This window comes from Ursus maritimus, unplaced genomic scaffold (assembly GCF_017311325.1).
Source record: "Ursus maritimus isolate PB19 unplaced genomic scaffold, ASM1731132v1 scaffold_7, whole genome shotgun sequence".
In the NCBI taxonomy this organism is placed as follows: Eukaryota; Metazoa; Chordata; class Mammalia; order Carnivora; family Ursidae; genus Ursus; species Ursus maritimus.
Window position 1 is genome coordinate 17,859,487 of NW_024426885.1, and position 12,122 is coordinate 17,871,608.

The 12,122-nt window shown below is 44.0% G+C and overlaps 1 protein-coding gene across 1 annotated transcript in view; it reads right to left on the reverse strand.

The window, feature by feature from the left end:
* Window positions 1-12,122, reverse strand: part of ACSL5 (acyl-CoA synthetase long chain family member 5) — a 40,723-nt gene that overhangs the window by 8,262 nt on the left and 20,339 nt on the right. The window contains exons 4-12 of the mRNA XM_008684563.2: window positions 9,822-9,886; window positions 9,599-9,700; window positions 7,738-7,837; window positions 6,600-6,778; window positions 5,788-5,820; window positions 5,649-5,700; window positions 4,833-4,906; window positions 4,080-4,157; window positions 2,890-3,024 (exon numbers count right to left, since the gene is read on the reverse strand). Of these exons, the coding sequence (XP_008682785.1) occupies window positions 2,890-3,024; window positions 4,080-4,157; window positions 4,833-4,906; window positions 5,649-5,700; window positions 5,788-5,820; window positions 6,600-6,778; window positions 7,738-7,837; window positions 9,599-9,700; window positions 9,822-9,886 (818 nt within the window). The remainder of the gene's footprint in view (window positions 1-2,889; window positions 3,025-4,079; window positions 4,158-4,832; window positions 4,907-5,648; window positions 5,701-5,787; window positions 5,821-6,599; window positions 6,779-7,737; window positions 7,838-9,598; window positions 9,701-9,821; window positions 9,887-12,122) is intronic.

The window sequence follows — 12,122 nt, forward strand, 5'->3', positions numbered from 1 at the left end:
TGGGATCATGACCTGAGCCAGAGGCAGATGCTTAACTGACTGAGACACCCAGGCGCCCCCCGATTTTTTTTAAAGCACCACCTCCCCACTGCCCCCATACCTCTGATGCTTGTATACACTGAATTTGGAGAAATATCACCTTTCTCTATAATTAAAGTTCTTCTAGCCACACCATACAAAACCCAACAGACTTTTCTACTTATTTCTTCCCTTTGGGCTTAATTCTGACACCATTTGACAAGCTCACATTATTTCTCTAGACTCCCTTATTCTTGCCTCGCTGACTCTAATCCATCAAACATATACCTGCCAAAGGAGAGCTTCAAGTACAACTTGAAATGCTCCTTACTTCCAAAATTAAATCCTGAACCCCATATTCTGGCCTTCAGGACTCCATCCTAGTGGATGCCAGATTCAAGGAAGTCAAGGTTCTTTTCCAGTTGAAAATTGGAAGAGAACTCTCCAGGCACCTTCCATATTTAAACTTCCATTTCTGAGCCCAGAGGCAAATAGAGCTGTTCAACCTCATCTCCGAAGGCCAGCTGTGCTCTAGGGATCTACTCAGGCCTACAGCATCATTTTACCAGTGTCTCACCAGCTCTCTCCGAGATCTACACTCATTGGTTGCCAGAATCCTGTCATTCCGGATACCTCTTTCAACCTTAAGAGATTTATCTTCATTATTCACAAGACAATCTCCTTCTAATAAGTCCCTAACAAAAGCTGGAATTTCGAGGCTCACGCTGATAAAGTCCTCCATTTTAAAAATAAGTGACAGAAGTAAACTCTGTGTTTAAGTATTACCATATCATAAAAAACTGGTGAAAGTAACGTCTGGGGCTCAGTCGGTTACATGTTTGCCTTCAGCTCAGGTCATGATCTCGGGGTCCTAGGATTAAGCCCATCAGGCTCCCTGCTCAGTGGGGAGTCTGCTTCTCCCTCTGCCTCTGCTCCCCCCCGGCTTATGCTCTCTCTCTCAATAAATAAAATAAAATAAAATAAAATAAAATCTTAAAAAAGAAATACAGTGAGCTTTATAAAGAAAAAAAAAGCTTATGCTCTCTCTCTCAATAAATAAAATAAAATAAAATCTTAAAAAAGAAATACAGTGAGCTTTATAAAAAAAAAAGTAAAAATGTCTGGAGCACCTAGGTAGTGCAGTCGGTTAAGCATCTGACTCTTGGTGTTGGCTCAGGTCGTGATCTCAGGGTCATGAGATCGAGCCCTGTGTTGGGTTCCGCACTTGGCATGGAGTCTGCTTAAAATTCTCTCTCCCTCTCCCTCTGCTCCTTCTGCTCATGTGCGCACATGCTCTCATTCTCTCTCTCAAATAACTAAATCTTAAAAAAAAATGTCTAACAGCATGAACAAAAACCATAAACCACCAAATAATTCTGTAGCATGCTAAGAGCTGTTAGGATTGTTAATAGTTCTGTTAAAAACAGCACTTTCGGGGCACCTGGGTGGCACAGCGGTTAAGCGTCTGCCTTCAGCTCAGGGCGTGATCCCGGCATTATGGGATCAAGCCCCACATCAGGCTCCTCCGCTATGAGCCTGCTTCTTCCTCTCCCACTGCCCCTGCTTGTGTTCCCTCTTTCGCTGGCTGTCTCTATCTCGGTCAAATAAATAAATAAAATCTTTAAAAAAAAAAAAACTGCACTTTCGATGTCCCAGGGTCATCTGTGTTCTAGAATGCTGCCTGCCCCATCACTGAAGCCCCAGGATAGTATCTAAGATTCACAAGTGTGAAGGGGAGAGCTAGAATCTCAGGAGTGGTGTCCAAAGCATGTGAAGAGTGGCCACGTGTTATTTCCCCAGGGCTCCCATGCCTATGGAATTATGAAGTGATCAAACACCTGGTTAAGAGCCTGGACTCTATTACTATTTTGCCTGGGTTCATATCCCAGTTCCAGGGACTCCTTGGGAGGATTAGACAATCCAAGACTTGGGTGAGAGACATTAAAGACAAGCTCAGGACATGTTATGTCACAAAGCAGGGAAGCTATCAGAAACTACTGGGGTTATGTCAAAAGGACACATGAACAGCTTGATGGGGCCCCCAACTTCCACAGTGGGACAATTTGGACACAACAGTGACTGACTGACATGGATTAAGCATACAACTATGCAAATCACGAGTTCATAATATTACAAAGGAAAAATCTCGGTCATTTCTGAAGATCACTGAGGCACCAATTCATTATTCTGGACTGATAAATAAAGGGAAAGCATATTTGTCGTGTCTTTATGAAAGAATCTCAGCTGATGAATGCAAGAGAAATGACTGAATTGAATTAGAAAAATCACCATGTTGTAAACTCTAATGAAAAACAGAACAATGATCAATGACAACTAACTACTTTGTGACAATATGATTCTGGCCCAACCCCTTTATTGGATATGACTCTGGTCAAGCTTTTTTTTTTTTCTTTTTATAACCTCTGAGGCTCCGTCTCCTCAGCTGTAAGTTGGAAATAATAACAAGTATAGATGTGATTTCCTGTGTTTTGGGGAGGATTAAATGATGAAATGCATATGAAATGTTGACCATGGGACCTGGTACCTCAGCAAGCTGGTAGGTGTTAGGAAATCAGAGTAACAGCTCCTCAGTGAGTCAGCTTAATTTTGAGGGGCTCCCCAAGTCTCTGAATTGAGCTCTTTCTCCAGATCTGGTCCAAGTGATCTTACCCAGATGAAGGGTGTTTCATTTATTATGGTTTTTCACAGCTGCATTTGTGAATGTGGCCATAAGTAGGTGCTTGTAGGGAGTAGGGGGTAGAAGTGGAAAAAATTTCTTAGCAACATGGAGTCCCCAGGGGCCGTAGTCAGGCCTAAGCCAGAGACAGGTCCTTCAGCTCAGGGCCAGCCCCTCAGAAGCAAGGTTGGTACCTTATCGTAGACTCTGTTAAGTAGTCGAGGCACGGCAGGAAACACCGTGGGCTTCAGAGTTTTCATGTCGTCAGGCAGCAACCGAATGTCTCCTTGGAAGAAACCAACTCTGGCTCCACAAGAGTACACAACAGTCTAAAAGCAAAACCAAAGAGCAGGGCTCAGAGCCAAAGGTCCCCTGCAGGTGGGGCCTGTCTTGGACAGAATGGAAGAGCTAGGTTGACATCCATGGGCCTCCCCACACATTTCGGATACCCAGAATTCTGAAAGCCTACCCCCAAGACAGGTTGGAAACGCACTGCTGCTGAGGTGGGAGGACAGGTAAGACAGACCGTGAGACTGAGGGCCCACCCCGCTCTGCCCACAGCGCTGAGTGACAGTCCGAGACGCTGGCCTTTGTCAGAGACCGTTCACTACGTAGCACTGAGGAAAACACGGCCAGTTAGACTAGAACCTGCCTACAATTACAAGATCACCTCAGTTTCAGAGACATTAAAATGTGAAAAAAATATGCTGGTTAAAATTGATAATTTACTAATCAGATGTCAACACTTGAGCCCAAGGAACTGAACTGTTCATTTTGGCATTTCGTGCCTCAACAGCTAAGCTGGTTGAAGAGGTATTTAAGTGGGTAGCAGAGAGCGGATTTTCCGTCCACACCGCCACTTGTGTTTTGGGAAGCCGGCACCGCTTTCGGCTCTCACATCAGCCCCAGAACTGCCGGAAAAGCCCGCGGCCCACTCACAGGAGGGCAGCTCTCCGGCACACGCCCAGCCCTGGATCAGATGCTCCTTCTCTGCCCTTCGGGGGGGCCTTCCTTTGCTCTAACCCTAGATCTTTGAAAAAATTCTAACCAAAATAAAATTTAAAAGAAGAAACGGAGTTTTCAGCCCCAGTTCAGAATCAAGAGCAGATAGTAGGCTCCGGCTAGGCCTTCCCGGCTCACAGGCGCCCTGTGGAAGGCGGGAGCGGGCCTCGGCCCTGCCGGACAGACCCGGACCCCGCTAGAAAGGCTTCGCAGCAAGTTCGCAGTAATGCTGGGGGTCGGGACTCAGCTGCACCAACTCCCTGCCTGCTGCTTTCCCATTAGAGAAAGGACTGGAAATGTGTGTAGCTGCCTTTGGAAGAAACATGGAGGTAGCAGGTCAGGACTGCCTCTTCACATACCTGCTGGGATGTAGGGCACTCACCTGTACAACCCTCTCAAACATATGAGCCAAGGGGAGGTAGGATATGGTCACATCCTCAGGGGTGGGCTTGAAAGTATGCTATAGATCAGAACAAGGAAGAGACAACACTGGGTTCACGCCAACTTTCTCTTCAAAGGAGATTTAAAAGCGGCTCCTATTAACTACAGTTAATAGTTAATAGTACCGTCTTGCATGTCCGAAAGTTATTAAGATCTTAAAAGTTCTCATCACAAGAAAAAAAGCTAACCATATGTGGTGATGGATGTTAGATTTATTATGGGGACCATTTTGTAACACACACACGTATATATGTGTGTGTATATATATATATATATATATACATGTGTACATATGTGTGTGTGCATATATATATATATGGAATCATTATGCTGTACATCGGAAATTAATACAATGTTACATCAATTATATCTCAATAAAATTTTTTCTTGCATTTTAAAGAACCACTCCTTCCCAGGACTGCCACACACAGTTGTACAGGTGGTACACTGTAAAAGTCTGAGAGGTACCCCTCAACTTCACTGAGTATAGAGATGTGCAGTGATCCTAAAAAACCAAGGCTTAAGAACGCACAGTCCTCTGGACAAAGATGCACCACTATTTGTCCACATTCACGCCTTTAACATGATTTTTGTTTTTGTTTTGTGTATGTCTCTGCCTCCTCTAACATCAAGAGGAAAATCTTATGACAGATTTACATTTTAATGAGGACCTCGTTTTCAATTGACCACTGACCTCCATACACTTGAGGAAAGAAGAAGCATTTGAAATAATATTTTGATGGGTCAGCATGGCTCCTTTAGGGTCACCTGTAGGAAACAGGACATGGAGAGAAAGATCTTTTAAATGATTAATAGGTAGCCTTTGGCTATGAAAGACGAAGCTGCATTCAACTGGTTTATTCTGGAGGGCCAAGAGCTTCGCCTGTCACTGTGTCCTCTTATGAATGGTTTAGGATGATGAATGATGCACCCAGAGACACTACTGCTGAGCACATTGTTAGCCCTCTGCTCCCACAGAGCGTACAGCCACAATTTCAGATTGCAACAGCCAAAAGCAAAAATCCAAGTAACGCCCCATGTGCTGTTTTTACGTTTAAGACTTCAGACCTAACTATATTACCTAAGTATCACATTATAAACTGGCACGGTGGACAGGACAATATGAGTATAGGTCATCATGGGCCATATCAAAAGCTCGTAGGAGTTCTAATAGTAAGTAACTGCAGGGGTGGGGGAAGGCACACACTGATCTGTGTAGAACTCTCCCTGGGTCACCTTGATTGAAGGAAACTATTCTGGCGGTGTCAAGTTGAGAGAGTGGTGGGTTGGGGAAGAAAGTTGACTTTGTGATGCCATCCATAGCATGGAAACCCCTCCCAGTATGTTCATTTGCTTATACTTCTGTTTTTCCGTTGGGGCATCCATACCCAAAAGCTTTAGGTTGTAAGACCCTAAGGATAGGGCTCATTATAGGGTATATTTACCAGCCGTGCTCAGCCATATTTTTGGCCAATCAGGGGCCTCTGGGGACAGCATCATGTGCACTGACCTGTGGTGCCACTAGTGAAGCAGATGATACTCAGATCTTCTGGTCCAGGAGGCTAGAAGGGGAAGCACAGGGATTAACCTACCAAGAGTTTTGGGAATTCAATAGGGCAAGACTCAAATTTGGGCAGAAGAAAACTTACCACAGGTTTCCTGAAGTTCTCTTTGCCTACAGTCTACATGAACAGAAAGCCAAAAAAGGAGGCCATTAGTTAAGATGGAAAGACTTATGACAAATACAGCCCTCTCCTCCCCTTTTCCATGCGACCACCTCCTTTTTCTGGGTGAATAGAACCAAAATTCTAACCCAGATCAGGCCTGGAAGCCAACATTCAGACACAGTGGAAGGCCTAGGAAAGAGTATAAATTTGCTCTAGAACACCAGCCTCAAGAGGGAAGATTCCAGATGTCCAACCTTCCCATTCTACTCTCGAGGTCCAGTCATCTAGGACCATTACTAAATCTTTTTGAATAACAGGAATCGTTGACATTTCAGGGCTTCCTACATTGCAGGTACTGTTCTGAACATTTTCTATAGATTAACTCATTCAACTTTTTACAACTCCTCTGTGAGGTGGAGACAATGTCAGCCTCATTTTACAGAGGGGAGAAGGAAGATGTGGAGAACCTTGCCTAAGGTTACCTAACTCATAGACGTGGTGCTGGAACGTGAACCCTGCCGCCTGACTCCAGGATCCATATATTTAGCCACTGCTGAACTGAGTACTGATAAATCCTCTGCTTAGAAGTCTGTGGCCACAGACTGTTCTCCTCTGACACGGTTTCTGAATTCTTTTAGGGAAAATTATTCTCTGAGCCTCACAGCAGGAGTCTCGTGGACTCGTCTCCTGCCACTGCCGGCAGACAGCAGCCCGGGCGCTCATGTCGATGTCCTGCACGTTGTCCCTGGTGGCAGACCAGCCTTCGAGGTCTTAGTTGAATTTAAGGCGCATACCTCAGCATCAAACAGGGACAAGATCTCAATTCCACTTGTCTCCGCTCTTTGCTTCAGGTCATCCTCAAAGGGATCCATGAGGATGATCATTTTCAGGCCCGGGGTGAGGCCCTTCTCCACATTCCCTATCAGCATCAATGCCTTTTGGGGCGTATCGCAGATCACTGTAGCGATATCAGCTGAAAGCAGAAATAGAGCCGGAGGTCACCTTCTTGCCCTGCTCTGTACCTGATTGCCGTGCAATGAAGGAAAGATTTTTGAAAATTTCAAAGCTAGTGGGTACCCAAAGGAGATTACATCTGCAAATCAGATTTATAATGCATAAATCCTGAAGCATTCCATCGATAATAGATGAGCTTAATGGAAACAGAAGCACATAGTTTTCATGCATGCTGCTCAGACAGCTTACAGTTTCTAGAGTCATGAAATTCCTTCTGCTTAAGAATACAGACAACTAACATGGATCACTCAGGTGTGGTCCTGTCGATGTGTTTTATTTGGAGAAGCGGAATAGGGAATAGAAGGGAAAAGAAGGGACAAATGGGATTTTAGCAGATAAACATTTAATGATTCTACATGTTGGCATTTTCTTGGATACTTGATTGTAAAAATAAAAAAAAAATTATGATTGTGTCTATAGTCCAAATGTGTCTAGTCACTTAACCTACTAGTTCTGGGACAGAAAGTAAGATATTGGATATGTGAACGGGTTGTTGCTTGAACATTGAAATTGTGCTTGTTTCTCTAACAACGGTAATTTTTTCTACAAATTCACCATGGACATTGGTACATGCTGACTAACTGTACTGACTTGGATTTACAACAATAGGAAATGAAATCAGTGGTTTCATAGTGATTTAGTCAATTAAATGACTTAGTCACTCACTCTATGACCTTTTATCCAGTGTGGCCCTTATCTCTAAACTCTGTCGTCACACTCTGCCACCTGGAGCATTTCACTGAACCTTCTATCTGTGCTTGGGCTTTTTGTAATTTCCTTGTAAATTATATACTCAGTACTACAGAACAGGAAAGACTTCAGCAAATTCTGGGCATAGCATTCCAAGTCGGTTAACATATTGAGGAATTACTCAGCATCAAGACAGAATCAAGTTATAATCTAATAGCAAAGTCTTACCCTTGTTGACAATGTATATGATGGCTTCCGCTCCCAAGGTATCATACAGGGGGATGGCTACCATGGAGTACGTGTAACAAGCCAACTCAGAGATGATCCACTGTATGGAGAAAAGCTCAAGTAAGGACTAAAGAATACTTTGAAAAGGAAGAGTATTACACTTCAGTCATTCAGCCAACAAATGCTTATTTGATGCCTTTGTGTTAAAATAAATCACCTGGGGGCCCTAGAGACTTCCATTGCTAATGCTACAGAGTACAGTTAAAGAAGAGAGATAAGTTAGCACAGACAAGTACAACACAAGGACCAAAATACGACAGTAGAGTGTGGTAAGTTCCACCCATAAAAGGTACAGAAACCACTAGTTTTAAGGGATTTTTTTAGGTGGGGGGTGGGAGGGGCAGTGGGAGAAAGAATCCCAAGCAGACTCCCTGCTGAGCATGTAGCCCAACGTGGGACTTGATCTCAAGACCCCAATATCATGACCTGAGCTGAAATCAAGAGTTGGATGCTTAATTGACCAAGCCACCCAGGTGCCCCAGTTTTAAGGAGGGAGAAATCACTTTTGGGGTGGGGAAAAGGCCATCTGGGACTGCTTTGGGAAAAGTGATGGAAATCGGGCAAGGCTTTGAAGGACTGGTAAGATTTGGTTATGGAGATGGAAGCAGGGCAGGCATTCAGGGAAGAAGGAAGTGGATGAACAAAGATAAGATAGTGCGACATCACTGTGTATACATCAAGAGGCAAGAACAACAATATGAAATGAATGGGAAAGGTGGGTCAGAACCTGCTAATGGTGGGCCTTAAATGTCAGTCTAGGTGTTATGTACTGACTTGTGTCCCTGCCCACCTTAAATTCATGTTGGAACCCTAGCCCCCAATGGGACTGCTTTTGGAGATAGGGGCTTTAAAGAGGTAATTAAGGTTAAATAAGGTCATGAGGGTGGGGCCCTGATCCAATATGACTGGTGTCCTCACATGAGGAAGAGGCACCAGGGATGACAGAGGAAAGGCCCCATGAGGACTCACTTTGAAGGCAGCCACCAGCAAGCCGAGAGAGGCCTCAGTAGAAACCAAACCTGCTGACACCTTGAGCCTCCAGAACCATGAGAAAAGAAGTTTCTGTTGTTTAAGCCCCCGTCCGTGGTATTTTGTTATGGCGGCCCAAGCAGACAAATGCACTAGGTTGGGCATTAAGTTCCTAAATGAGAGTCGAGGCTATCTCTTCTTATGGAGGCTGGGTGTCACAAAGGTGGATTATGCAGATTCACCTAAAAATGCAGTCAGTGCCCTCCCAGGGTTTTGGTTAAGCAACAGGCTCTAGGGAGAATAGGACATCCAACCATTCTGCAGCAGACAAAGGCTTTCTCTGAGGATATTGGTCTAAAGACTTAACTAAAGCTTCAGTCCGATCATCTTAACGTCGAACATCTGCTTTCACTTTGGAAAGACGGGTACAGCCAGTGTCAGTAGCAATGGGTACCTTGTTTGACAAGTTCAAATACAACATGCAAGTTCCAATTCTAATACAAATACCTCCCCCTTTCTACAATGTCCACAAGTTCTTATTTGCCATCCCCATATAGCTTCCTTATTTTCCTCATACAACAAAGAGACTGATTTAAAGTGAATCATCATGGGCTAGGAAATAAGAGCTATCCAGGTACTAACTTAGAGCACTAGGCGTTCAACCAGCGATTAAGGAGGCCCTGAGCTGTAACTCCTTACAGGGGGACAATAGTTAAAGAGTAGAAGAGCTTTAAATAATTTTGGTAAGTCATCAGCAAGCGTCAGAGTGCTGGTTTCGGGGCAGGGTTTAAGTCTTTAGACTCATTTCTGGAGTTAACTTGAGTGTGGTTACCTCTGGCCTATTCTGAGCAAAGATGCCAATGAATTGGTCTGGTGATGGCTTATATCCTTTATGCAAGAGACAGGAACCCAGGTACTCTGCACGGTCAGACACCTATGAGAGAGAGACAGAGAAGGGGGAGAGAAAAAAAAGCAGTCAAGACCCCAAAGAGACCAAATTAGCCAGAATACCACATTAACAAAAGAATCTATCCAAAACCATGGGCACGACTTACCTGCTTGTAGGACAGCCATCTGTAAGGCTGGTTTGGTTTTCTATATCCCAAGCAAGGCCCATTGTCTAAAAACATGACATTAACAGAAAATCAGTGCCAGCTGCAGATCCTTTGGATCATAGAAGGTAAAAGGGGATTAGGAAGAGATGAGACATTAGGGAGGAGTAATCCAGTAGGGTTGTAGGCTTCTCCTATGTGTCAAGGAAAGTCAATGGCAGTAAGTACTCATTTCTCAAAGGCAGAGAGTCTTACAAACTACATCTGAAACATTTAGGAAATGCATTGAAACATTCAGCGTGGTTCAGTGTTGGAATATGTGACCTCCGTGGCAACAGGTGTCTGGAGAAAACCAGGAGTACGGACTACCCACGTGACGTGAACAAGCAGAAGCCCATCAGAAAACACCAACAGCCTACCTCTATCAGATAATCTTGGATTGAGCTTCCTTATAAAAGAAATGTATACTCATAAAAAAATATGGGAAAAAATCAAAATATGAGCTGTCAATGATTTCATCACCTAAACACTATGATTAAAATGATATTGATTTTCATAGTTCCTTTGTATAGGTTTAGAGGATTATGTTCATTCCACAGATACATTTTGGATCCTACTTCTGTCCTCCATTTGATACAAAAATTCCCATGTTATTATTTCTTCTCTGTAGAGATTTCAGTGGCCTTTTATGGCCAACTGAGGAAGGGCTCTGTTGCAGTGACTTTGTCTCATTGTGGGTATTTGGGTCATTTCCTGAAATAATGCTCTGATAAGTATTTCCAAATTGCTAATTTCAAATTCAGAACATTTCTTAGAATAGAGTCTCTGAAATGAAACACCATGGTTGGGGCAGGCTCGGGGGTTGTGGTGATCAGAACAGCTCACGTTTTTGATCCCCCAAACCACATTGCTTAGCAGAGCAGTTGTGAGAAAGGACTTTTCTCCCACCAGCGACACACTAAGTCGTAGACACTCCAAAGTACACATGCCTTCTGGTTTGCTAGGTTTAAAAAGTTAGCACTTTAGCCTCAGTTTCTTTACTAGCTATTGAAGTGGGACCTTCTCCCTTGTTTCATTTACTCTCTCGAATCATCTGTTAATGTACTTTGCCCGTTTGTATGAGAATGTCTCCTGACATACAGAGGCTCATAAGGAACTACAGAAACATACACACACTTGTGTGCGCACACACACAGGTACACACTTGTCCATACGCACGTACATCTGCCTTCAATATCTTTGCAATTGTGTCATACATTTGACAAGAGAAGAATTAAACATGGGGGAATGGGATAGGCTGGTGATGGGTAGTAAGGAGGGCACGTATTGCATGGTGCACTGGGTGTTATATGCAACTAATGAATCATCGAACTTTACATCAAAAACCAGGGATGTACTGTATGGTGACTAACATAATATAATAAAAAACATTTTTAAAAAAGAGAAGAATTAAACGCCTGGAAAGCTAAAGTTTGGGAGCGCTGCTTACTAGAATAAATAGTGATGTGAGCCATGAGAGCCATGGCAATGATGCCCTTAGGCTAGGGAGCCGGCTAAGTACCCAAGAAGCCCCCACAGCTAAGCCAGAGTGCGATGGAGCTATAGAGAGAAAAGTAGGAGGGAAGGAAATTTTACCCAGAGGTTCTAGACAAATTGCTGACAGGGATTCAGGTCTTGCCAAAAGGAAGCATTCAGACACAGTTACTAAGAATTCAGAGGCAAATTGGTGACCTTCCAGACAGAAGAGAAGGGAAAGAAAGCTGGAAAGACAGAACCACTCTGATGAAAGAGATATTTTAAAAATGAACGAGGAGACTGTCCACAGGAAACGTGAGGACTTTTTTTCTCTGCTGGAACAGCTGCATGAGAGCTCACTCTGCAGCTTTCCCAGAGGCGAGCCAAGTCCCGTTCCTGAGGTGTTCACAGCCACCGCTCCATCCCAGAAAACGCACCTCCAGTGGTCTACCACTGCAGTCACTGGTCTTAATGTTCCTTACTAGTGCTAGCTACCACTGATGGAATGTTCTCTGTGCACATTAACCCACTATTGTTATCCCTAAGGTACTAAACATCTTGGAGGACTGGGGCAGTCTCTTCAAGCTCACCCAGTAAGAAATGGCAGCAAATGTGGAAAAACCATACTACACCACATCACTTCCCTAATGATGGAAGTTCTAGCAGAGGCCCATGGCCAAGGAACGAGTCAGATAACTGGCTCTCAGGGGCACCAACTGAAGTCTCATTAAACTCTGTGCCCTAATCAGCATCAGCCTACTTCGCCCAAGTCCTGACCAGGCAACAGCC